The following is a 27,976-nucleotide window of genomic DNA, read 5'->3' as shown; positions in this document are numbered from 1 at the left end:
AATGGTGTCCATTGTGATAAAATTTTATAAAAAACACAGGAACTTCACAAGAGTTAACACTTACGTGATCAGCTTGAGGTGTAGAATTTTTGGGTTTGTCCTCTAGTTTTATTTCTTGAGCCAAATTTCACTAATGGTAACTACCCCTGATGCAATTATAATTTTGGCTAAGTCATGAAAACAGCGACCACTTGAAGTGACAGAATTAAATGAGGAAACCAGGTAGCTCAGAATTAAACAAACTGAAACACACATAACCTGGAAAAAGTCACTTCTGTTTGTTTAAAAATGAGCTGTTTGTTTGAGAAAAGGAGTATAAAAATAACAAAGACTGATAAAAAGCATGAAATAAAATCTTGATGTTGTGTGGTCTGTTTCTTTACAGGAAGACATGAACCTAAATGAAGAACGTAAAGCTCCTTTAAGAGATAAAGACTTGACCACAAAACGTGAGATGGTTGTCCAATACATTTCTGCAACTGCCAAATCTGTAAGTAGTCACCTCTCCAAGACAGATGAAAGTAAGAAGCTTAGCTTTGTGAGTGTTATACTTTTCAAGCTTGAAAATTTCAGGGTTTTTTGTCTGGATTTATCTTCTAAGAGTGGTAGGGAAAAAAAAAATATCTGTACTTACTAATATACTTCTAAATGCTTGCAGCTGCGTCTGAAGGGTTAGTTTGTGTGGCAGTTGTTGGGCATTGTAAAAACTTGGATGCTTTCTTGTAAACCGTAAGAAATTGCAAATCCAATGATGTAGATTAATGGATGGAAGCTGAGCATATTTCTGTGGTATTCATCTTACGAATTTTTGGTACCAAATGTTTTTCGAAGGGATAGCATGACTTTATGGTTTCATTAATGACATACATGCTGGATGTACAATTTGCAGTGTTAGAAACAGGGAATCAAAATATTGAAAGTATTTAAAATTGAAGTCAAGTCAGTATTTTAGCTTAATTTGAATATGTTGAGTACTGTAGCTGGCTTGAAGACTGCGTTAAATATTCTGCTAAGAAATGTTCTGAAGGTAAATAGAACGATTCCTTTAGTGAAAAGATGGTCTTAAAATGAGTTTCAAATTATATTTTGAGTAGAAAAAATATATTCAGACCTTTCATTTGTGTTGATCATTCTCTGTACTTAAGTTGTTTGATTAACCCTTAGTTGATTGATCCTTCATGCAGAATTTTTGAAGTCTGTCTGTTTCAGGGTGTCAGAAGTGTAAGAGAACCACTGGATGCCCCAACATTTGTTGGGGTGGAGAAATACAATTTCAAATAGTGAAGAGCTGCAATTTATTTTCTGCAGTGGGACTAATAGTAGTGGGACTATTAGTATGAATTAGTTACAAAATACAGCAGTAATGCTTTTCACGTGTTAAAAATTGGCTATGACAAATACGGTTCTTATCATGTAAAAGGAGAATATGCCACAAAAATTCATGAATGTTGGGTGAAACAGAGAGAGAGAGAGAGATATGTTGTGATTTCCCTAGAAATAGGTTTTGTCCTGATTTTTGCCACTATTTGTTGTATAAAGAATTTTAAAGAAGCTAGTGGGGAATTCTGGGGAGCTGAATGTATTGCAGTATTGGGAAGAACCGGTGGTGGGGGTAGCTTTGTGTATCCAAGGGGCAGTAGTATGCTTCAAGTGATAAAATTTGCTATCAGCATAGTTCTTCAATAAAATTAGGGAATGCATATGATTTTATTTGGAAATTAGGATCAATCTCATCTTTTTTTCACACCTAAGTTTTATTGTGTGCAATAAAAGGTTACTGGATTTGAAGACTGTGTGTGGAATAATTGTTCAAATACATAATGGCAGCACTGCTAGCAGTTCTACAGAGCTGAGTCTTGGGTGCTAAATACAGATAGCATTAAAAAATAATCTGTTTCTCAGTGAAGTAAACTGGCAAATAAGGTTATGTTGGTGTCTGCCTAGTGAATCTATAAGCATGGACTGCAAGCAGCACAGTTGACTTCCTTTTCTTTTAACCTTTAAAATCAGCTCTGCAGGCTAAATTTCAAAAAATTAAAACTACAATGACATGCAATTATTAAATGCAAATGCTTTGGAACTTAAGTGAGGAAAAACTTGCATTATAATGTGAAAATGGTGATTTACATTTCTGAGAGGAGTGATGTTCCTGCAGGAACTCATCTTAAACAAAATCCATGGGCGTTTAGTCTGTCAGGGAAGGGATCCAGTGCTTAAAGCATGGTTTAGCTAAACATACAAGTTATTGGAGAATTATTCAAGCTTATGCAGTGAATATTATGAAATTTCCTGTTAATATACTTTATCTAGACTGTCTTCGGGAGCTATTGATTATGTGTTGTAAGGTTTTTGTCTTCACATGATGATCAATGTTAAATCTTAAATTTTTCTTAGTAAGCAAAAATATTTTATTGAAGCAGTAGAAACTTTCACAATGGAAGTACTTGCAGTTCTTTCCCAAAACATAGTTGGATGATGGTGATCTCTCTTATATATATCGACATCGAAATGTAGCTGCCTCAAGTACCATCATTTTGTAGCTGAGTAAGAAAAGCATGGCTACCACTGCATGTCTAACTGCTGAAAACGTTAACATTTTGCATTACTGCCACCATATGCGCTGCAGCATGGGAAACTTAACAGAACTGGGGATATGTTTGCCAAAATGTACTAACAATTTAAAAAAAAAAATTTAAATCCCCAAATGTCCTCATATATGAATGTGTGCTTTGAACTTAAGTGAGCACCAGTATGGATTTTTTACATATGCAAAATGATTTTCCTAATGGAAAAAGGGCTCGTATCAAAGTTTGTGTGCTTCAGTAAGTCCTTCTTGCAATCGAATCGCAGCATTTGAAAGGAATAAGTTAAGGTTGTTCAGAAATATGAATGACCTTTCTGTAGTGCATTACCCTAATTTAGCTTTTAAATAGCTAGCATCTTAACTGAAAAAAAAAACCAACAACTATAAAAAGTAGAGCTCAGTTGTAAAATGTTGATTGGGATCTTACAATAAAGCAAAACCTCATTTTCACTGTTATTTTCATCTTCTGTTTAGTTAACCTACTATTCTACTTAGTTGAATTCAAGCCCTAACCAATTTTTACTGGATCATGAATTGTCAAACTTTCCTTTCTTCAGCCCATCTTCAGGCTTGTCTTCCATGAAAATGCTGATCGCAGTCAAGATGAGCTTTCTTAAAATTTTCTACCTTTTTCTTTCGTCACAGATAATTGTTCATCTGTCTGTCTTTTTTATACTGAAAATACTTCGGCCTTTTCTTCTGCTTAGAGCTCACGAAGCACACTTAACAGTTGATGTGACTTTTCTTCCAGTTCACTTCATGTTTGTTTTAGTTAGGCTTTTGAGCTTTCTCCACTCATTTGAAAATATCACTCTCATTTGCTGATGTTGTCTTAACCAAGTTATTTTTAAATTTGGTGCTTCATTTTCTCTGCCTTATGTGCCACCTGCAGCATGTTGACCATGCTTTTCTGAAACACTGTACTGTCTTCAGAGTTCCGTGTGAGAAAAAAACCTTGGTTTTCAATCGATGAAAAAAAGCTTTCCTTTTCCTTGGGGGATGGAGGAAGGATAGAAGCTAATAAGCTGGATGCTTTCATGTGAAGTGATTATCTGTGTTTCTGATTCCTTCTCTCACTCGAAGAGAAAGATTGTTGACCATGGAAATTATACTTGGGAAATGGAGAAGGCTCAGAATTCTGTTTCAGAACTGAACTTGGTGACCTGTCATACTGAATGAGTTGAATATTGGTGAGAGAAGAAGGTAGTAAATTAGGAAAAGAGATTGTCTGGTGATGACAGTTCATCTTGTGCTTCTAGAGGAAGCCTCATCAGGAAGAGGAGAAGAGGTGATTGTGAAAGACTTTCAGGGACTTCTGTTTTCTGAAAGACTTCCTAAAAGAGTAATGGAAGAGATAAGAGTTAAAAATGAAGCAGGTAGAGGCTGAACAGATACAATCAAATTTAGATCTCGGAACAAAATCATACTGTTTCAGGCTTTTATTAAGATAAAAGTGGTTATTCAATAAACTGGCTGCTATCAGATTGCAGCAAATAGCTGACAAGGAAAGGCCTACAATATTTAGGCAGAAGTCTGTAGTTCTGGTGTTCACAGGAACATGGTTGTTTGTGTAAAGTGATAGAACAGGGCAGAGATGTGCTGCCTTTCTGTAGTTTCTTCCATGTAAAGTCAACTTCTTGTTCATGAATATGCAGAGATGCTGTTCCATGTAAAAATGAGATGATGTCATTCTGTAAATCACTGCTTAATTATCCATGTAATTAAAAGCATCCATACTGAGCAGTTGAAGAAAAGTGCTGCATGAGATTTTCTGAAATGCAAGTTAGATTTATAACTGTAGGCTATGTGTTTGATTATGAAAACTTAATTAAATTCAGTGATGACATCATCTAAATAGATCAAAAGCTCCATAATAAATGCAGTTGTTATATGTACGAGGAAGTCAGTATGCCATGTTCTTTTCTGTAGTTTTCTCAGTGTCATATATAAAGTATCTGACCTGATAATTTTAACAAAATGGCATATCTCTTAACCTTTCAAGATGTAGATGTCAAGCTAGGTATGTAGTTATTTGTTTGGAAATGTGTAAAATACTGATGATTCAGCAGCAGAACATAAGAATTTCAAATTATTTCTCCTACAGTAGAAATACTGTTTTCCTGTTGAGAAGCTGTAACTCTTAAACAGTTTGAAAAAGTAATAAAAGAATGTAACTACTACTAATGATTAAACGCTGAAAAATTTGTGTGATGCTACATCCTACTAAGTACTTTGCTGTGTTTATTTATGTATTATTATTATCTTTTTTACACAATAACCTCTCTTGGCTGACCACTGCATGCAGATAGTCGGAAGTAAAGTTCCGGTGAGTATGAACATGATAGTTTTGTTTTTTCTTGTGAATACACTTCCATTTTTAGAGATTAGGGTGGAATATTTTGGACTTTTAACTTGGATTTAAAAGTTCAGTGGGTATAACTGGAGCCTTGTTTTATCAAAATAATTACCAACTACCTCAATCATGTTTATCTTGCCAGTATAAGATCATTGATTGCACGTTTGAGGGATCTGTTTTTAAGTTTTCCGAAATTTATTTCCAAATACTTCAGACTCACTGAGAACTCATCTGTTCATCGTGAGCAACAAATATAATTTAGACTTGTCTTGCTTTTTGTTGAAGGCAATCACTCAAAACTTTAAATTTACGGTATTTGGCTTACTTTGTTCTGTTTAGGCATTAGCATGTCCTAATTGTTAGCATTCATAGTTTATCATGGAAATGTCAGCTGCTGGATATCAGTGTGAGAATAAGATTAACGTAGAGGATTCAGAAGGTCAGTTAATAAGCATAAGATGAGCTCACTCACAGCATAAATTTTATTAAGTGCTCAGCTACATTTTATGTTAAATCATAGTTGAATTTAGTGATTTTTTTTTTTTTTAAACAAATATTTGGGACTTAATTTGTTGGACTGAATTCGGCACGTTTTTGTTTCCTGGAAAAAAGGATTTTTGGGGGAATAATTACATATATATTTTAAATAATGGCTGAAAGCAAAGATGTAGTTTTAATTATGGATGGACTTTATTTTTGATTGCAGCCAAAGCAGGCTTTTCAGGTAGTGCAAGGTTTTCTACTTAGGTCATATTCAGTACTGCTGTTTTGTAGTAAAAAGAACAACCTATGACTTAAAACTGTCTAATCGTTACCTCAGATGTACTTAAATATATAAGGATATAGCGCAAAGGGATAAAGAAATGGCTATTGGCTTTGCTTTATTCAGAGTTGTCTTTAAACAGACTTTTCTGTCTCTATTCACCAGTACTTTTTAGTTTTGTACACAGTACTGGTTCGTATGCTGATTGAGAAAGTACATAAGCACAATTAAGGTATTTAAAGGTATTTGATTTTTTGAGGGGAAAAATTATTAACTCTCCAGTTAAACCAGTTAAAACCAGTTTCAGATAATTCCTGCTGCCATGTAATTTCCTTATGATATGAATTAGCCTGAACAGCTGCTTTGCAAAGAGATGATTTTATGAAGGAAACTGGTATATGCCAGAATGGGTAGTGGAGAAACTCTGTAATATCTGTTTTCTTTCCCATGCCTTTTTGATTCGGAGTCTGATGGAGAACAAGCATAGTTATTCATTAAAAGCACGTTTTTGCACAGATAACTTGCAAAATAGTAAAATAGGAAATATCCCTGTTAGAGTATGGCTTCTGCATCTTATTGCTTAAAGAATGCATGCATCTTGGTGTCCATCTTCTCAGTATATGTTTTTATAGGATTCATCCCTTTGGAGTTGATTGCATCTGCTGGCATACGTAGTTATTTTCCTGAAGATTTACAGATTTACTATGGTTTGGAAGGAGAAGAATTTTGGGCTGTTGATGTCTGTTGGGTTGTAGTGACAATTGCAGAGAAGAGGTTTGCCTGTTAATGGGGAGTTTAGAGCTTTAACTTATTTGAGTTTTACTTGGGATCTCAAGCACTGGTGCCCACTTGTCATTTTAGCTGCCTGCAAGGTAACCTTTCCTTGCTTTTATAGACAATGATAATTGCATTGAAATGGCAGCTGCGCATCTGTGTATCTGTAAGGCATTAATATAGATGTCTAAAATAGGATTAGTTTGTTAGTTCTGTTTTTAATGGATTGAATTAATGTGTTCGACTAATATCTACAGGGTGAAGTGGATATGAACTGTGTAAACCTCAAATTGCTAGTTCAGGAGCTGATAGGGTGTTTCCTCATAGCTTGAGCAAGGATACTGCTTCTCCAAGTCAAATGTGCAACAACTAGAGTATGTGTGGTTTAAAAAAAAAAAAATCACTGAAAATGCTTCTATTGCTTTCCTAAAAACAAACAAACCACCTCCACCTCCCCCAAACAACTTGTCTTATATGGCTTTGTTGTTATACTCTAATTAAAATATAGTGGTTTCTTTGCTTGTGATAGAAACAGAATTGTATAAATAGAGAGTATGCAAAAACTCTTCAGTTAGTCACTGGGGGGGGAGGGCAGGGAGAGACAAGTTATTACTTCCACTTCTTTAATAATTATGCTGGTACCAGTTACTTGTCTAAAGACTTTTTTTTTTTTTTTTCTTTTTTCCCCCCTAAATTATTGAACCGGTATAGTGAATTGGGTAGAAGCAGCCACCTATGATACTGTCAGATTTCTATTCAATGCTGCCAGCATTCTCACTGAAGTAAACGCTGTCTCATGGAAGCAATATACTTCTTCAGCTGAACTTGGCTTTAGCTTAAGACCTAATGAGGTCTGAATTGTCTGGTGCCTCAAAGAGAAGTAGTTTGTGCAGCTTTTTCTGATCTTGTATTTTAACTGTTACAGCCCATCCATTTGGTTCAGGTGTGCTCCACAGTTCTTTACCACCAAGTAGATAGAATATCTGCTTATTCCCCATGGATGGGAGAATGCTTTTACTTTCCCATTTTGTTAGATATTGGTTCTCAAGCTTGTTTACAGGCCTCTGGTGGCACATCTAAGTAGTGTATAAAGCTGGACATTTGCTAAGTCCCTTCTAATATTTATGAAGGTCCTGGGTGAGGAATTTCTTTGTCTAGCTAGCAACTGTGAAATCACCTGGAGTCACAGTAGATAAATGGAAATAAAAATATCTAAAATATTTAATTGTTGCCTGGTTTTCTAAATATAAAAAAAAAGTTTGCGTAAACTATGCTTAAGTTTATTTCTCACTATATCCTGCACTGTAAGGTGTCTGTCCTGTCTCTCTGTCACTGTTGTCCCTTAAACCCTGAAATGTGTGCTACACAGAGGTTTGAATTGATTAGATTTACCTCCTTAATGGGAAAGCAAGCTAGGTTTTCTTTTATATACTTGTTTTTTGTGAGACTTCCAGGAGTTTCCTTAAGCTTAGTTTTTCACTAAAACTTCATCACTTCTAACTTCCTCAGAGAAGGATTTTAAATGTGTGGTCCAGGCTTTCATTTGAGTTGTCATGAATGAACAATTCTATGCCTTAATTGTAATACTGTAAAGGTGACTGGTCATAAGATTTTTGATCTTATGCATTGATTTAATTTCTGAAAGTTCTGGTGTGGGACCTAACCTTGTGAGTTTCTTTGGACTTCATTTTTGCCGTTGTCTTTATTAGATGCTCTCACATAAAGCATAACTTTCACTGAGACCTTGTACTTCCGAGTAAATGAGAAGTGTATATATTAGAATCTGATCCATGCTTAGCATTACTTAAAAATAGTATTCGAATCAAACTCTCTTTGAATAGGGGAAATAAAAGAAATAGCACTTGGTTGTAGCACTCCAGCTAGTATGGCTAGAAGTAAGAGTGGATTGAGACTGAAAAGTTAATTGCAGCAAACAACAGAAAGTAATCCTGTTAAGCTGAGAATTCTCTAGCATGAATTGGAGTATTTGGGTGAAAAGTTTTGAGAATGGATTTTTATGAGCCACCTTTAGTGATCATCTGTTTTGAAGAGGCGGGGGGGGGAAAAACCAAGAAGAAATGGTTCTGTATTGGTATGCAGTTAAAGATGCTTAGTCATACAATGGAAAAGTATGCCTGTCCTTTAAGGTGAGGAGGCTTAGGAGATCATGCTGCCAATTCCTCTAACTCTTAACCTAGTTTAACTGTTTTTGAGGCAGTTGGAGGTCTTCTGAAAACAAGGGGCTAGACAGAGTAGAGGAGCCTCACTAATGTCCTGGATGCATAGAAACAGGGGCCAGCAAGAGCACACCTTGGTTTTAATATGAAAGAAAATGTAGCAAGGACCTTAAATGCCTCATCTGAATAGTTATCTCCTTTGGAGCTTGCAGCAGACTACAGTGGAAGGACTAACCACAGGAAATAATATTTTTGGAAAAACAAATACATCTTGCATTTTAGAGTGTTTTTCAGGGTCTAGCTTAACATGTAATGGTATTTGATTGAAGTTTCCATTATCTCATCTCTCTATAGATTTTGTGGCTTACAGCAGTGCCTCTGTTTTCTTCTTTTACTCTTAGGGTTTTGGGAACGGCTGTTGTCCAAAATGACAAAAACTCTCTCCAGTACTGTGTAGATGGTGTACATTAGTTACCCATATAATCTTTTTTGGTTTCCATCCAATGCAATGAACTGGTCTTGTTTAAAAAAACTTCTAAAGCTGTCTTCTAAAGGTGTTCCTGTTTTCTAGTTCTTTATCTTATGGTCTTTCAGCATGATTTTTTTCTGTACTATTATGGTTTTTAATATGTAGTGCTAATATACTTTTCTGATGAAAAGTCAGTTCCTACTCCTATAACCTCCACCTGTTTATTTCTTTTTCCTTTGGTGGAAGAGCATCTCTTTGTACAGGAGGTTGATAGTGACAGACTGGAGTTCCTTTATATCCTATTTACTCATCTTTATGTCTGTCTTGGTCCTTCAATGTGTAACTGGCATGCATTGTCCAGCTAAAGGTGCTATGCATGTCAGCAAGAAACGTCTTCAGAGTTGACATAGTCCAGAGGACACTGTTGTCTTAATGCATTCACAATCTGCGTTAGGTTCTTGTTTTGTTGAGGTAAGGACAAACAATCTGAAAATACATTGTGAACATTTACATAGTTCTGTTATATGAATTAGTACTGGAATGTATGTAGGTCAAAAATCATTAACTTAAATGTTGGCAAGTCATTTTGTCATCAGCCATACATAGCGCCATTTTTGGAAAATGAACGGTAAGAATTTGAATAGAGCAAACCAGAAACTTCATAAAAAATGTAACTTTTTGAAAGAGAGACAATTAGAAGATTACAGTAGTCAGAGAACTTCCTGATACAATTAAAACCAAATACATATAAGTCATATTCTAGGTCAGGCACTTTTCACATTACCTTTACATACATGACACATCTTTAACAGGTTCTCTTCCATAGACCATTTAGAGCTGAGGAGCTTTAGGAACTGCATACTAATCACAACCACTCTTCTGAGATAAGCCTACTTTTCTGCAGCTTGTCAGAGCTGTACAAAAGATTAGCTGCACCCTTTGGTAAAATGTTTTGTATATTGTTCGTGGTTTTGAATATTACAGCTGTAAAAACTGATTATCAGGTGTTTTAATACTGAAATACCTTGTAGGTAGTTATTCTTCTGTAACGCTTCAGCAGGGAGATGAGCTCTTTGTCAAATCTTCCATGTGATTCTTTTATAGCAAACGATCCTTTAGAGATCTCTATTAGTGGCCAAACATGGAATTATGGTATAGCAAGAAATCACTGAGTCATGCAGTTGCATGATTTTAAAAACACTGATTTAACAGCTAGCGGATACCAGCTCCTTTTCAAAGTCACTTTCAGTGGCTTATCTTCTTCCTTTCTTTTGTAGAAGGGAGAATTAATTTGAGAGTCAGGATATGTCCATAGTGGTAATGCACAGCTTTTTTGAAACAGAAGACAGGTACAGTGGGAATGATCAGACAGGCTTAATAACAAGTATGGGGGTTTTTATGTCTCTGTTTATGGTTGTTTCTACTATGGTGGTGTGAAGTAGATGTTAAATGAGAGTGTGTAGCTGTTAAACATGTTAATACAACTGAATGATGGAATTAAATTTTTGTATCCAAGATGTAGTACGTGCACTTTACTCAAAGAAGTGAAGAAGATTCCAGAAAAATATTTACACTTGTGATGCAAAACCTAAACTATTAAACACTTATGACAAATCAAAGTCAAGTCAGGTGTCTTTAATTAATTTGTACAGGGCAAACAGTGATCTTCAAATTCACGCAGAAATACTGGCCTTACATGTTATCATCTGAACGCTACTGTGATTAATATAACATTAAGCAGCATTCTGTCTTCTGTGATAGGGTGGACTGAAAAACAGCAAGCATGAATGCACACTGTCCTCGCAAGAATATATTCATGAATTACGATCTGGAATTTCAGAGGAAAAGCTGCTTAATTGTCTAGAGTCTTTGAGAGTGTCTCTAACTAGCAATCCAGTCAGGTAAGTAATAGTTTCTGCTGTAGTTTTCATCATGCTGGTTTTGCTTAGCAATAAAGAATTGTGGCGTTTTTTTAAAACCAGAGTAATTATTCTAATACTTGTTGGCATGAGACAGCACACTGGAAAAGGGTATTTTTGCAGCTGTCTGTGGTGTCTTCTCACCTTCACAGTGGTTCTCAACAATTTCTAGTTGTTGGAACTAAGCAGTTGTCTTAATGGTTGATCAGGTCTTCCTGGGAAGTGAGACTTAAAGCAGTGTCTGTGAGGAGATGTGCAGGCAGTATTGGAGACATGACTTTGCAAGTTTTACATTTGATTAAGAAATAATTAAAAGGATTTGTTCTTCCTTTTTCCAGCTGGGTTAACAATTTCGGACATGAAGGTCTTGGACTTCTGTTGGATGCGTTGGAAAAGCTTCTGGACAAGAAACAGTAAGTACTTGGTACTCCCTTTTGAAGGGAGGGGTGGGGGAGCTTGTGAGGATTGTTTGTACTTATGTTATTTTCCTCCTCCCTTTCAAGGCAAGAAAGTATCGATAAGAAGAATCAACATAAACTTATCCAGTGCCTCAGAGCATTTATGAACAATAAAGTAAGAAATATTTTAAATTCAGATACTTCTAGCATGATTGTTTTTGGTTGACTTCAAGATCTATGTAGCATGTTGAATCTCAGAAAAGGAAGGAAAGCTTGTATATTGAGTGTCAGCTGACTCTTTGGAAATGCAAATCATAAACTTAGTGTAACTTTTTGTTGAGAGTCTTATTCATAAGCCTTCTGAATATGCATTTTGTCTTAGTTTTGTTAAATATTATTGATTTTTGGAAGTAAAATATTTGGCAAACAGAGGATGATAGTATGGATTTAAGGTAAGTGAATTAGGAAATTAATTGCTTGTGAAATTGAAAGGAAAATATTTCTTTCTAAATCCTGCTTTCAATACATGATTGGTTTTGTTAATATAATGTACTTTTCACCTGATTTTTAAATCAAGTATGATTTAATATCTTTTTAGCTACAGTTTTTAAGTTGGTAGGTAGTGGGTAAAGGATAAAACTTTGGTCTAGTTTAAGTTGTATCTAACTTGTTTCTAACATGGGTTACTCGTGTTCACAAAGCGCGAGTACTGCTTCTGGAAGTTAATGTGTTAAAATTGTAATTTTGCTTTATTCATGGCAAAATCTGAAGTGTTGTTATAATGATTTATTCCCCCCCACCCGTAACAAATATAACTGTGCATTAAAGTTACTTTTAACTACCGTTACTCAGTTTAGTGTAATCTCGCTTACAGAATAGCCTGTCTGATGAAGCGGGAAAAGTAAACTTAAATGGTGATGTGCTTCCCCCTGGCTATTCCTACACTTACACTGTAACTTCAAACAATTAGATATGTGATTTACCAACTATCCTGTAGTTAATGAAAATGAAAAAGAAAAATAATGCTACTTTTAAATAAATGCCAATGTGTAATTTTTTTTGATTTAGCTGTACAGAAAGTGAAATAGAATATACAATAAATAAGACAGTTGTTTCAAAAAAGAATTTCAACCTCTATCAGTTATTGTGTGGAAAATATTATTTCGACTTGCCAGGAGCTGTTACAGTTACAGGAAAAAAAACATGAACAAATTTTTCATACTGTTGAGGTGTTCCAGATATAGATAGAAAATAAAAACTAGTTTGTCTTTTGGTGGATACCTGATTTTACAAGACACGGTATCTTCCTTAGGAGCTGACTCTCTCTCTTTATTAGGAGAAAGCCTCAAATGTAAGATTGGGAAGACTGACTTGTTACCCCAAGCGGTAACAGCCAGAAGGTTTTAGTAGAGTGTTGCCAAACTTCATGTGGGGGGGAGGAGGTGTGAGGATTCCTAAGGATCTGAAGCCCAAAGGTTATGATGATTATTCAAGGCAATTACAGTCTTTTCACTTAAGCTTTTTGTTTCTTTAAGTACGGTTTGCAAAGGATTCTGGGAGATGAAAGAAGTCTCTTGCTGTTATCAAGAGCAATTGATCCAAAGCAACCACACATGATGACCGAAACGGTGAAAATACTTTCTGCCCTCTGCATTGTTGGAGAGGAAAATATGTAAGTATGATATTGAAACAAAAACATTTGTTTTGAGTGCTCATGAGTTGTCAGTTTGGACACAGGTGAGAGAACTTGTCAGTGAAACAAATGTAACCTGTTAAGTCTTTACTTTCTTAATGTAGTTTAAATGAAAACAGACTTTCACCTGTTCTAATGCATTAATCCGGTATTACATCAGACAAAAGCAAATGAACAGAGATCTACAAACTGTGGTTTAAGCAGAAGGTCTGAAAGGACTACGATTGCTTACTATAGAGAAGACTTAGTGAGCCATAACAGTTCATAAATGGCTGCTGAAAAAAAGAATATATGTTACTTCACGTATCCCTGATGAGTATGATCAGGAATTGTGAACTTTTAATTGCCACAAGGAAAGCTGTCAGATGTAAAGACAATTTAGAACAATGTGTGTTAGCATGGGGCACTACTGAGCCTATTACTGTGGGGAGGATTGAGATTGGGACATCTTCCCTGAAGAGGGGAGATGAACTTACTTATATTTGAAATTTACTGATTTGACACCACGTTAAGATTTTTCATTAGTTTAGAAGATCATATTAATAATATAGAAATAAATATATTTATGGATTTTATTAAAATATCAACTCTACCTAAACATACCAAATTTGAAAGGGGTAAAAAGTTTACGTTTATAGCTGAAGTTTTGAATAGTTTAAGTTATGGAGTTATGTAGCACATGCCCATGAGCTTTTTAAAACAAAGATAATCAGGTGGCATATGTTTGCTTTGAATTATTGAGTGTCTTAGTTTACTGAAGGTTAAAAATGGCAAACTCTGTCTTGTATGCAATAAATAGATAAAAACATTTTTATTTCTGAAAAGACAATTTATTATAATTCCCATATGTTAAACGTGTCAGCTAGTACCTAGTGCACAGTCATGCAAAAGTAGTGATTTTTTTTTTTTTTTTTCCCCTTCCCCGTTGGTTGTTTCCTAGCTGAATGTCACAACAATTTAGAGATTTATTCACCTTTTTACCTTTTTTTTTTAATTCAACATTATTCTTGTAGATATTTTAACAGTTGGTTCTTGGCTTGTTTTCAGCTTTATATAGCTAAGTATAGATAAATGCATTCAGCTTCTCTGTCAGTGCGCTAAAGTCTTGAGTTGTGTAAATAGTGGGCTAAGTATCTTTAAAATGAGAAAGTTGACTGTGGTACGCTTTTTGACAGTTTATCTTTCTCCTAGTCTGGACAAGCTTTTAGGTGCTATAACAACTGCTGCTGAAAGGCACAACAGGGAACGTTTTTCTCAGATTGTTGAAGGACTGGAAAACCATGAATTCTTACAACTGCAGGTGGGTTTACTTTTTATATGCTTACTAATACTTCAGAAATAATCTAAAATACTAGAAGACTGTATATTATTTTATGATCTTTAAATTATTAACCAGCAAAATCTTTTAGTGCTATTACTCCAGTGTTCAGTAAAAGAGGAAAAATAAATAGAAATGGCCTGCTATACTAGATTTTCTAATTGTTAATGGTGTGAAACAATGAAACTCACTTCCTTGTCCCAAAAATAGGATTAAAAAGTCATGACCTTAATAAAAAGAGAGTAATTAGTGATATTCCTTTTCATGAATGCCAGATGTAATGCTCAGGTAATAAGTCTGTGAAAGCATTTTATTATCTTTGTCACTGCTTAAGTCTTCTTGATCAGGAATTTTGTGGTGTTTAATGGACCAACAGAAATCTAGCTCTCAGTCTGTCCTCTGGAGTGTTTTAGTTACTGTTACTGGAGCCCAGAGGAGGCTGGAGTTTAAGGAACTGGAGGCAGTGCTCCCTGTGTATCTTTTGGATTTGGGGAAGAAGCATGAAAAAGTACTTCCAAGTTGCATTGCTTGCTTAAGCACCCCCTTCCCCCCTCACCACCCCAGCTCTTGCCCCACCCAAAGTAAACAAAAAGTCCGGTGCTTATAGCTGTGAACTGATTCCATGAAAGTAATATATTTGTAAAAAGACAGAACAAGTTTGTGTTGTGCTCTTGAAGTGAGTATTTGAGTTTAATTTAGAACCACAACTGGAATGCCTTAACTGAGCACACACTTCATATACTGTACTGTTTGAAGTACCTGTGGCAGGAACATACTTCCAGTATTGTTCACCTTTCTGTAATATTACTGAATAAAGAAATAGATAAGCATAGATCTTTTTAAAATAGTTAAGTATTTTGAAGAGGTTTTTTTGTACTGAAATTTTCCGGGAACTGCAGTCAAAAGTTTTATTTGGCTATGAAGGATTTTTGGTAACTTGTCATTCTCCCTGGTAATGACAATTTAAGTTAAATCCTAGCCTATCTCTGGTAAATTGAATGGTTGACCATTTTTGAAAAGTTAATGACACAAGGACAATGATAATTCATTAATCATTTAATAATATGAGAAGTAAATTGAGTGGAAGTAAAACTGCTAGTTTTAGATATTTGAAGCTCAGTGTCATTCAACATAGCCATCCTCTTACATTAAACAGAAATAAGCCACAGTCAAAACTGATCAGTGTCAAGAATACCTTTTTATAGCTTTCACCTTCAGTGTACTGACTTTATAGTCACCTGAAGATAGACGTATGGCTTAATGTAACTGTCTTTGTGCAAGGAGTGCTTAGATTTCAAACAAAGTCATGTATTGAAAAGAATTACTTCAGGAACTACACTGCTATTGCCTCGTGGGCAGAGTGTAGTAATTTACTTCTTATGCTAACCTGTCCTTTTGAGTCCTTCTGTTATAAAATGTAACACTGTTTCCTTAGCATAGGCATGCAGATTTCTTCCATTTCTAAGAAACCTTTAAGATATACATGCAGCTGTGTTACTGCTGCTGGGACTTTCGGCAGCAGTATATGCAGCCTCTTAAATGTTCAGATATATAATAACTATGACGTGTGGATGGGGTGTGTCCTTTTTTGGCAGGGTACCATATGAGATTAGTAGTGTGCAGCAGGATATCGTTGCTACTTCTGTCAGCGAGAACTGTGCATTCATTGGTGTCCATCTCCCATCTCTAGGGATAATCTAGTGATATTTTAAAATTATTTTTATAAAATAATAAAATAATCTTCTGTGCCAGTGATCTTTACTGAGTCGTGTCCCATGTTCATTGCTGGTTATGCGTCAGTGGATAGAGTTGTTTATTCTCTGTATGCACCTGAAAAGCCCAAGAGATTTGGTTGCTATTAGAATGCAAGCTTTTTTAATTGCTTTTTTTTTTTGGTAACTGCAAGTGTTTGCATAGAGACCAAGTGGCTGAATATCCTACTAAACGATGACTTTGACTTATTTCCTTCTCATAATACAGTATCTATACAAATTTTGTATTGCTAAGGTACCATGGCTGAAAGATATGGGAAAGTAGAATGCAGGCAGGGCAGGTATACCTGCATGGAAGGTATTCCTTTTTCCATTTTTAGATCATATATGTGTCAGCTATAGTTGTCTTAACGCCATGTTTACCATCAGTAGTTCTTGCTTCAGAGCTGATGAGTTAATGATGTTCAGTAAGTTTCTATAAATGACGTTCTGTTATGCTATCACAAAAGAATTCATTGTGAAGTTGTCTCCTACTTTATGACCTTGTTGATTTAAAACAAACAAAAACAAGCATACGACGTTTCTCCTCCCCGCCCCGAAAGCTCACTTATACGTCAGTATAGGTACAATTGCAAGACTCATTAACTTGCTTCTGACAAAATCATTCTTTACGTGTAATGTATTAGCACAAGCCATTAAGCCAGATTCTCTTCTGGCAAAAGCAATCATAGCAGATGGCACCTCTTCTCTCTATTAATTTCAGATTGGACATGTACTTTGGCTTGTTAAGTCATGTCATAGTAGTAAAATAACAAGAATCGTTCAAGCGAGCATGATGATACTACGTTATCTGAAGATGCAGCTATATAAAGGGAGTGCCTTTGAAATAGTGTTTTAATAGAAATTTAAGACTCCATAAGGTGCTCCATTAAAACTAAATAGTGAATGTAATTAAACCAGGAAGGGTGCTTTTATCTGACTTTTTTGCTCTGCAGCTATTGATTTTTATTTATTTATTTTTACTACTCTAATGCTACTTCTATTTGCGGTTAACGTCTTTTACCAAACTTCGTATTTCCCTGGAGTCCCATTTTAGTCTTTAACGTGGATCAGCACTTTTGGCATTATGCTATTGTCTACCTGTTTTAAAATAAATCAATTAAAGTGCACAGCTGTTCAATTACAGCATTAGCCAGTATCCTGAGACTTCAGGCATTTTGCAAAAGTGCTGTGCAGAAATAGAAGACACCTGGTGATGTGAATTATTTTGTGTATGGGTGTTCTTGGGGTGGGTTTTTTTTGCGGGGTTTTTTTGGTTTCTTTTGTTTTTTGTTTTTTTTTTTTTAAAATTTTCAATTACTGTAAAACCAGGTTGTTTTCAAATTGGCGAATACTGAGGAGAAAGGAGGAGTTGCAGTGTGGAACTGTAGTGTGGGAATAACTTTCTGAAACAAAGTACGATCCTTTATGTGATACAATTTTGACATAGAAGCACTCACAATATGAAAACAGCAGTGTTTGATGTTGCTTAAATTTAAAAAGTCAAGTGTTGTATCTGTGCCACATAATAAATACTATCCATCTTTTTGCATGGGGTTTTATAATTAAACTGAAATAGTTAAAGACAGTATTTATTTTCATTCTGTACATACTAAAAGTTTTTGCCTGTATTTCCGATAACAGGTAGCATGTATGCAGCTCATCAATGCCCTTGTTACGTCTCCAGAAGATCTTGATTTCAGGATACACTTGAGAAATGAGTTTTTACGTTGTGGCTTGAAGAAGATACTGCCTGTAAGTCGTGTGTATATAGGAATTGATCACAGTCAACTGTTTGTGAATGTTGAAGATAACCAAATTGTTTTACTGAGAGTAGCAGATGTCAAAGATTGGGAATGGGGAAGGTCAGACCTGGAAAGGACTATCCATCCAAATCTGCTTTCATTCTGCATAGTTGCAAATTTAGGCTCTCATTAGCTATGTAAACCAGAATGGTAGTTGAAACAAGTCAATATATTAGAAATTAAATTAGGATAGTTAAATTCAGCATAATGAGCTCAAAGCATATGCAGTGAACGTGAGTCTGGCTGTGGAACCAATCTTGGATTAGCTTTCTTTGTACATACCGTTCCTGTTGTTTTCTGTGAAATGTGTTTTTCTTTAATCTGCCTTCTGAAAATGCTTTTGGAGTTTTTAAGGAAAAATCAAATCGACGCCTTTGTTCTCTTTGAGACTGCATGTTTTCATGCAGCTGCACAGAAGTATGCCTTTATGGGTAGATGTGTATGAATATCTGTGACTTAGGGGTAGATTTATAGCTCTTAACCAAGAAATCACTCTGATGCTTACATCAAGAATATGTATAATTAAGCTACTCAGCAGTTTCTCACAAAAGATGAGAGAAATTAAAGAGTACCTTCTTATATTTTTGTGAAACAGAATTTATACCACTATAACTTTTAAGATATGAAGTGTTGAATCATCAACATTTGTCAGGAATAAAAACCTTCACTTTTTAGCACATTCAGCTTTGAAACTGCTACTGGTGTGTGTATGTTGTTGGTGTTTTTGTTTTTGTTTTTAAGGTATGCATTTAGGTTCTATATCATGTAGATACATTAACGTGATCTACTGTCTTTATTTGTTGTAAAACATCTGAAAGCCTGAAGAACTCTTAGGTCTTTTTTCTTATTTACTGAAAGTTAGTTTACACAATCAACAAATGCTTAAAAACTTTAAGAATTGGGGGTGGGTTAGGTGGCAAATAAACTGAATTGTAATAAATCATGATATAAAACTTTGTAGAGTGTACTGACATACAGATATATGAGTTTAAAAGCAATTAATGTTTAGTGATAACACTCTTTTCTAAAAATGTTGAACAGCTATTGTGTTGAAATTCTGTCTGTAGTAAGGTTAATTAATATTTCATGTAAGCTGTAATATCAACTAAAATAGTCAAACCATTTTGCTGTTTGTTTATTTGTAAGGTATTAATTACAACATACACAGATCATTAATTGTGCAGGGAATGAATGTCCAAGGTAGAGGATTTTTTTTTTTTGCATTAGAAAGCAACTTTCTTAATGATAAAGCATCTTAAGAAGACTTTATGCTCATATCTGTGCTTAAGGGTAAATTTGCAAGAAATTTATAAATGAGAGTTTCTTGAACAAAGAACAATCAGGAGGAGGGAGGATCCATATTTCTTTCCCTTAACCTGCCCAGATTCACAGTAGCCTTCTCTGGTTTTCAAACATTAGAATTGGTATAAGCCTCTACTTTTTGGGGGAACATGCACAGTTGCCATTTAGTTTATACCTGCTATATTCGCTGATATTTTGCCTTAATTTTTCTCAGCTGTGCATCATAATAAAAAACCCCAGGCACTGTGTTACAACTTCTGTTTGGAAGGTTAATGTCTTATATTTTGTCATGATACAATCTTTGAAGGGGGGGAATTCTTGCTTTAAAGAAGGGAAAATTAAGATATACTATGCCTTGAAAAATAGGGCTTGAAAGATAAGGATAATGAAGAGCTTGATATTCAGCTGAAAGTGTTTGATGAGAACAAAGAAGAAGACTTAATTGAACTGTCACATCGTCTCAATGATATCAGAGCTGAAATGGAATATCCTTTATAGAAATGGTGTTATAACTTGCTGCCTCGTTTAATAACTTTATTAAATGTAAGTTAGAATGCTCTACGTGCAGTTTATTTGTCACAGTTGTGTATCTTACCCGGGACTTTCTCAAGCCAATTTCTTTCCACTCATTTTTTGTTAAAAACTTATTTAGAAAATTAGTGCTTAAATTTGCATGTCAAATGTAAGCCATAGGGAATGGAATTAATTTTTCATAAATAACATTTACTAAGCTAAACTCTGGTTTGTAATACATGAAGATATAAAATTACACCCATGGAAGATTATACGTTTGAAGAAAAATGAGTTTTGATAACTAGGTTGGAACAAAATTTCTAGTAGGTTCTGAAACACTTAAGATGAATGCCTTCTCTAGTTGTGAAGAAGCAGTAAATTTAAAGTTACCTAAGTTCAGAATGGTTGCTTGCAGTTTTTAAGAGTAGTAGCTGATGCTTATGAAGCAGGGGAAGGTAGATTCAATAAATGAGAGGAATATAAAATCACTAACAAGTAATGTTGTTGCATTACAGAACAGGTAATTACAGGTAATTTTCTTTAAGAAATTATAATGATTGACTAGTGTGTATTTAGGAATAGCCTGGCTCACTTCAGAATGAAAATGAAAGCTTTGTTTGAAATATGTTTCTGTGGATAATCTTAGTGGAAAGAGGATATTTACTAATAAGGATAGTAGTTCAGAGTGTTGAAGGATTTTACTTGAACAACATGAACAACATCTAGGAAACTGGGTTTGGGGTGGGTGTTTTGTTGTGTAGTGTGGGGTTTTTGTCTTCATTTGTTTGTTATTTTTAATTTTTGTTTTTTAAGTCCTTGTATTTCCTTAACAATGTTTGTACTGATGTGAATGAAGTATTTCATCTGCTGTATAATATGCTAAAAGATACTTCTTCTGAAAATTACTTCTTGTCAATTCTCCAACATTTCCTTCTCATCAGGAGTGATTACTATGTCCGGTAAGTGTCAGCTGTCAGGTTTGATTTTCGGAGGGGGTAGGGGGAAGAATAGAAATAAAGATGCTGGCAAACTGAGTAGCTCATAATCACACATGAATAGTTGCTGTGTAACTGATGTGTTATTTGTCTTTCTGCTCAATGTTAGTATTGAAACGATCTTGTTTACTATAATAATGCTTATTTCAAAGACTTGAACCTTATCCTAACACTCTTATCCCAAAACCTCTTGTTGAGCACTTTTTCCTATATTCAAGTTTGATAGCTTCATGACTTCAAAGAACTTGAAAATTAGTTGCACAACTAATAACTGAAAATACTTCCACAGTGCCTTATATCTTTTCTTTTCAATGCAAGCTTCTCCTATGTGCACCTCATAATGTCTTAGCGGTGTCAAAGTACCAGATACAAAATCTTGTTTTAGGAAGTAATATTTTTGTTGCAAAGGCATGATAAAAACAATTGATATGCAAGATTATAAAATTAAGGAGTAAAATATAACCTGAGAAATCTTCAATTTTTATAATTTTTTTTTAAATTTGAAATTTCAGAATATCATCAATTTAGGTTTGAGGGTTTCCTACTTTGAGAGCTCAATGATATGTGAAATTGAGATGTAATACCTTGCACTGGTAAGAGGTAATAATTTTGAGAACAGACTCTCCTCATCTTGGGGGTTCCTGATGTTGTTGTGTAGAGACGTATATCAAGCAATTAAGTTAATAATTAACTTATTTTCTAAGTAATTGGTACTTTTGCCAGTGATGGAATTCATGGTGTTGAGAATGCGCTAAATAATTCTTGCAGCATATATTGAAAATACTAAAGACATTGCTTGTTTTATTGGTTATTGTTTGGCAAAGGATAAATGAAAAGTGCACCGTATTTTGTGGAGTCCTGAACTTCAGATATCCCTCTGATAAATTGACAACAGTGCTTCATTAGACAGAGTACAAATAAGATTTTTAACTTGATCCTTTTACTGGTAGTTGTATAATTCATATATTAGGAGTTAAAGTTGCCCCTTTTTTTCCTCCTCCATGTTGCATAAATGATTGTTCATGTTCTTATTATCTTATGAAATGTTTTCTTTGTTAGACCACAATATTACAAGATAATAGAAGAATGCGTATCGCAGATAGTATTGCACTCAAGTGGCATGGACCCGGATTTTAAATGTAGAGGAAGAATGGATGTGGATTTTACTCATCTTATTGGTTTGTATACTATAAGCAATTTTACCTTGTTTTACTGAAGCACATGTTTTTCTTTGTATGATTCTCTCTAAACTTAAATTGGCTGTGTGAATTTTTTCCGTTTTCTGGAAATACGCATGTAAGCTACAGGTGTACTTGTGGAGAAGGCCAGGTCAAGCTCTGCAGCCTTTAATAAAATGTGAGAGGGTAGATTGAGATTAGGTATAAAGAAGAAATTCTTCACCATGAGGGTGGTGAGGCACTGGCACGGGTTGCCCAGAGAAGTTGTGAATGCCCCATCCCTGGAAGTGTTCAAGGCCCGGCTGGATGGGGCTTTGAGCAACCTGATGTAGTGGAAGGTGTCCCTGCCTGTGGCAGGGGGGTTGGAACCAGATTGATCTTTAAGGTCCCTTCCAACCCAAACCATTCCATGATTCTATAAGTCTGATGAAGTTTACTTCTCCAAATTTGTCTTGACTTATATCTGAATACAATAATCTTAAAAACTAAAAATTGCTTGCTCATAAATTCTGTGAATTTCAGGTCTGTTAAAAATATCAAAAATTACATTAGCAGTAACTGTTAGAGGATTTATAATAGCTATGTAGTTCATTCTAAGAATATTTTCTGTAATATTTTCCAATTATTTGAGGCTAGTTTAAGGTAAACTAATCAGTTAAAGCAGTGAGGGACTGTGGATGTTCATGTCATGTGGGAAACAAGCAGCTGAATAAATACTGTATCACTGAAATAGCAGTTATCAGCATTTAGAAGTGTTTTATGCTTTTCTTAAGATTGGTGGGGTAGACTGTATTCTTGAAATACAAGGGCATCTTGAGTAAATATTTCGTAGGGGAAGTAATTGCTCTTGGAGAACACATTCATTTGGGAAAATTTTTTTTTTTTTGGTGATGAGACAAAAGGAGCAAACAAAGGGTGTTGTACAGTTTGACCTTGTGGGGGGAAAAGAAATTGCTTTCTAAAAGATATGCCGCATATCTAAGAAGTATTTCTGTGTTTTCTATTCATTTATGACTCTAAGACTGTGATCACTTGATTTTACATTAAGATCTTACCTCACCTTGCCTTCTGTTTCCACTGACCTTCTAGTTTTAGGGATAACTGGTTTGTCTGTCCATGCCAATTCCTACTTATAATATATAGTTACTTGTGTTTACCCGACTTATAAAGTGTTCAGTTTTATACTGCGTGAAAAGTCAATAGAAGTGCTTTGTACCATTGTTGAGTGAAGAAATCTGTGCTTCACAGTCTGTCTGAATTCTCCTTGCCTACAAAGTAATTTTAATGAAATAAGGAAGTGCTTGATTTCTGGATTCCTAATCTGGAAAGGAAGCTTTCCGATTTGAAACCTCAGAAGTAACTATTACTTCATACTAATGTGAAAATCCTTTTTTCTTATTTAGTAATAGAATCATATAAAAGAGAAGGGCATGCAGACTCTGATCTGTCAGAGACAGAACAACTGTGATGATTCATCTTCAATTTTCTTGGTCATGTGTCCTCACCACTTTTTTTATATTTACAGATTTTGGTCATCAAAATAATTGACCAAATGTTTGGTCACATCCATCTAGTAATTCATTGTATTTTTCGTCTGTTGCTTTGTTTCATGGGGTCATAGTGTAATTATGGTTGGAAGACACCTCAGAGCTGTGATACATTTTACCTGACTTCTGTGTGGTATTTTGTTTAAATTCTAGATGCATGTGTGGACAAAGCTAAAGTAGAAGAGAGTGAAAAGAAAGCGGCAGAATTTTCCAGAAAGGTAAGTCCTAATCATCACTCTTTCTAAGGTGTGGAACAGAAGCCTAACAGGAACACAGTAGACTTGCTTCACAGTAGAAACTTAGTGGAAACAGGGAAACAGTGTCTCTCACAGGCAGGATGTTCTTTCGCATTTCTGTGGGTTTTGGGTTTTTCTGTGTGTGTGTACATGGCTGAGATTCAGCTTACTCTGAATTCAAAAGCAGACGAGCGGTATTAGCTGTACATCTCTTCAGTTGTATTTCTCTGCTGTAGATAGCTGATGGGAAAAATTCCACTTGTTGCTTTTTTGTCCTGAAATACATATTCATAGTTAAAACCTAAAGTGCAGGTATATGCTTAAAAAAAAAATGGGGGGGAAATGTTCATAACTCTTCATCTAGCTTTCTTTTAGAACCTAAAGAAACTTACTGAAAAGCAGTGTCATTCAGTGTTTGAAAAAGCATCGACTCTTTAGGCACAGAGATGCTAACATTAAAATACTGCTTAATTTCCTTATAATGCCATGATAAATAATTACGTTTTGAGGGAGAGTAATTTATTTCATTATTATTTACGTTTAGGGAGCTTACAGTGCATTTTGGAACCTGTTTTGCAAAGAGTTCTATTCTTCTGGTCCAGTTCTCTTTTATTAGGAACTTGCTAACTAAGTCCTGTTTCAGTCATGGGCAGTTTTCATTTACTACTAGATACAGGAGAGGTTAGACATTTAAAATTATTTCTGTAGGAAGAATTGCAGCTCAGTATATTTCTTGTAATAAAATTTTTGGGGGCTATTTCTAAAGAAATTGATGCTTATCCTTCTGCTTTATCACTGTTGATGTTTGTGCTGAAAATATCTTCATACAACATGTTTTCTCAAGTTACATAAATTCCTGTTTCCTAGATTATTTTAATGGAGAATTCATTACTCTCAGCTCATCACATCCTATCTAAGGATATGAAAGGCTGAATATACTATATTAGCTGAAATAGCACTAAAGTTCATATACCCTGTTGTGTATTAGAAGCATTCAAAATTTTGATTTTTGCTGGCCTGGTCTAAGCAGCCTTTTGCAGGCCAAAAGGCAGTACATATTCTTGAACATGATGATTACAAATTTCAAATGAAGGGTTGAATGAAGTCATTAGGTTTTCTCTCTTCAGTGGTAAATGTGGATACATTTTTAATAGGAGTTATGGTGTCTGAGCTTTACAGAAAGCACATTGTTATGATGCTTCCCTGGCAGAGTTATTTATCATAATGTACCTTGTTAGTGGCAGTCAACACATGTTCTTCCTAGTGATGTTGTTTTGTCCTGTGGAAGAATGAATAACAGAAGCTTTTAAAGATGCTAATAGTCTCTTAAGCCTAGCAAACAGTAGCAGGATGAAAATATACAGCAAATTTCTCACAATAATGTTGTAAACTGGACTTTGTTTTATATGGGACATCAAGACTAAAGGGATCACTAACTTATTTGGATACCTCCTTTCTTGTGTTACTTTATGTGTGATACTGCTGAAGCTGCACACATCTCTCTTCAGAGTTAAGCTCGCTGCATGAGATGTTTACTCGAGTTTAGTTTGAGAAGTCTTCAGTGTTCTGTTGAGGGGGGGGAAACTGTTGAACTTACAGCTGTACTAAGTAGCTGGAGCTGAGTGGCTCTGTGTCATGACTTACAGATGGAAGAAATTAAGTGGTACTAGAAGAACACATACTGGAAAAATACTCTTTTTTTTTTTTTTTTTTTTTTTTTTTTTTTTTAATTAAAAGTGCATTTATTGCTCTAGTTGTGCTATTGTTCAAAGAATCCCTGAAACTATAATATCTAGTGTGGACATAAATGGACAAATACTTCTGTGTTGGTTAATCATTACAGTTTGATGAAGAGTTCACAGCTCGACAAGAGGCACAAGCAGAGCTTCAGAAACGAGAAGAGAAAATCAAAGAACTTGAAACAGAAATCAAACAGCTACAAACCCAGGTAATAAAACTAAATCACAGTAACTTCCATGGTTGAATTTTTTTTTTAAGAATTGAAAAGAAATTGCCCAGGAGTGTATTGTCTCTATGGAGTTTGAAATGTATGTTATAGTTGTATTGATTTGTTTTTAAGCCAGCATAAACTACTAAAGATAGTTAATGGAGGTAACATTTTTTCAAATAGTAGTATATTCAACATCTGTCACAGATACTTGCTTTATTGAGGAAAAAATTTCTTTAGGCTATGAAAAGTTTGAATCCAGCCTGAGATTTTTTTTCTTCAAGTACTTATTTATGCTTTAACATTACTACTTCTGTATGTTTTGTGGAAAGTGTTTGTTTTGGAAGGCTTTATACTTGAATTGCAAAGACAGAAATCATGCTAGCTGTGCATGCACAATATACGTACCTTTCAGCATGTGCATGCAACTGATGAGGTTTTGGGGTTTTTTTTTTTGAACTCTGGATATCAGACTGTAGCCATTTCTAAAATGAATATTACACTAGCTTTATACAGCCTCATAGGTAAATATAATAAAAAATGCAAGACCTTACGGAAGTGGAATGTGATACTTAATTTCAGCAAAGCTGATTTTACTTGCGTTCATTTCCTCTTGAATTTTGCTCACAAGCACCAAAACTATATCTCCAAGTGATCTGTCCTGGATCACTAGTGAAGCAGAGAAGACAAGAAATGCTGCCTGTTGACCCCTCACAATCTCTCTTGGGTTTCTTTTGTTAATGACAATGAATTGGGTTTTAGACAGGTCTTTTATACCCTTTAGGAACCAACAGATACTGTGGTTTGATCTTTTTGCCTCAGCCTGGCTTATTCCCTACTCCTTCAATGCCAGGCAAGGTCTGCCTGTTGCCTTTTTTCCTCATTGTGGATATCTTAACGCCTATGGTCTCACTTCCTATTTGGATAATCAGAGGGAAAATAGCATGTGATGTGCTATAACCTGGTTGCCATCACCCTGCTTTCAGGATGCTGGTCTTCTGCTGGCAAGTTGTCTATGTTATAGCCTTATCAGAGCACTGGCCTTCTCATCTTAATGTAAGCATGTCACATTGCATTTAACAGGCTGATTGCTGTTCATTGTGTCCTTTGCTATCAATACAAGTCATTTGTGTAACCTGTGGTGTCTTATGGTTTCTTATTCTGTTTTCACACACAGACACTTCTGTTCATACTTCGTTCTTACCAATTTTAGTGTTTGTTTCAAATATCTACAAGACAATGTCACACTGAAATCTGACAGTCTATTTTAATGAGCTCTCCACCAATTGTTGCATTACAACTTGTGTGGTAGTTTGTGGGCTGAAGAAACCCATGCCTTGTGCAAAGGCAAAAATTTATTTTTAGTCTAACTAATTATTAATCCTGTTACATTGATACTAACACAATTCAGATTATCTAAACATTACAGCTCATTCACAGTAATGGTACAACTAAAAGTGATACACATCAACCTTCTAGTATCTATGCCTTTTTTCTCTAGTGTTACGCTCCCCATACAATATATTGTGGCATTTATTTTTAGATGCACTCAGATTTTTCTCAGCTTTTTTTTTTTTTTTTTTTTTAACAAACTCTTGCTTCCTTTGAACTAGATACAGTAAATAATTGCATAGGGAAATAGCATGCAAATCGGATTAAATGAACAGCCTATATTATATAATAATTTTGTAATAAAAAGTTAGTAGAGGAAATAGAATACGAGCTCATATGGAGGTTTGTGCATAGCTCCTGATGGTGCTTTTTAACAGGTAGTTTTGAAGGACAAATATCTGTGAGGAATTCGTACTAGGCTAGGATCATGTTATCATTACAGAAACCTCTCTAGTGGTTTTACATGCTGCTGTTTCTCTTCATTGTTCCTTTTAAAACTCACTGGAAAGGATATTGCAATTGCTTTCTTCTTATCACCACAGAAACAACTGCAGACAGATTTAAAAAAAAAAAGCATGATTTTTTTATTATTATTTTTATTTTTTCCACCCCAAACAAGATGTCAGGATAGTTATGAACAGCTGTGGTCCCATAACCTCTTGCACTGCAATAGCTGCTTCAGTGATTTCTGTGGAAAATTTTCCACCAGCAGATTAGTGTTGTTAAAATTCAGCGTGGTTATTACCATTTCTGATGCCACAGCGTGCCAGGATAGCCTAAGTGGGATAAATGTTTTGTGCATTGGTAAGAAATAAAATGCTGTTCTTTTCACTTAAATGTTACTGCTGCTATTAAGTT

General features: G+C 35.0%; 1 protein-coding gene across 5 annotated transcripts in view; it reads left to right on the top strand.

Annotated features, from left to right (window-relative positions):
• The window catches only part of DIAPH2 (diaphanous related formin 2), a 255,821-nt gene that overhangs the window by 25,403 nt on the left and 202,442 nt on the right, over positions 1–27,976 (top strand). For all 5 annotated transcript variants that reach the window (XR_015702702.1, XM_087749096.1, XM_087749098.1 and 2 more), the window contains exons 4-16: positions 386–490; positions 4,890–4,910; positions 10,885–11,024; positions 11,381–11,455; positions 11,546–11,615; positions 12,976–13,112; positions 14,325–14,433; positions 17,847–17,957; positions 19,676–19,794; positions 20,665–20,781; positions 21,877–21,995; positions 23,696–23,760; positions 25,622–25,726. Coding sequence is in view for 4 of the 5 variants with exons in the window: in XM_087749096.1 (XP_087605222.1) it covers positions 386–490; positions 4,890–4,910; positions 10,885–11,024; positions 11,381–11,455; positions 11,546–11,615; positions 12,976–13,112; positions 14,325–14,433; positions 17,847–17,957; positions 19,676–19,794; positions 20,665–20,781; positions 21,877–21,995; positions 23,696–23,760; positions 25,622–25,726 (1,293 nt within the window). In the remaining variant the exon portion in view is untranslated. The remainder of the gene's footprint in view (positions 1–385; positions 491–4,889; positions 4,911–10,884; positions 11,025–11,380; positions 11,456–11,545; positions 11,616–12,975; positions 13,113–14,324; positions 14,434–17,846; positions 17,958–19,675; positions 19,795–20,664; positions 20,782–21,876; positions 21,996–23,695; positions 23,761–25,621; positions 25,727–27,976) is intronic.

This window comes from Nipponia nippon, unplaced genomic scaffold (genome assembly GCF_047370975.1).
Source record: "Nipponia nippon isolate SJK-2023a ecotype South Korea unplaced genomic scaffold, ASM4737097v1 scaffold_12, whole genome shotgun sequence".
In the NCBI taxonomy this organism is placed as follows: domain Eukaryota; kingdom Metazoa; phylum Chordata; class Aves; order Pelecaniformes; family Threskiornithidae; genus Nipponia; species Nipponia nippon.
The sequence above is the reverse complement of the archived record's forward strand: the minus strand, read 5'-3'. Positions and strand labels throughout refer to the sequence as shown.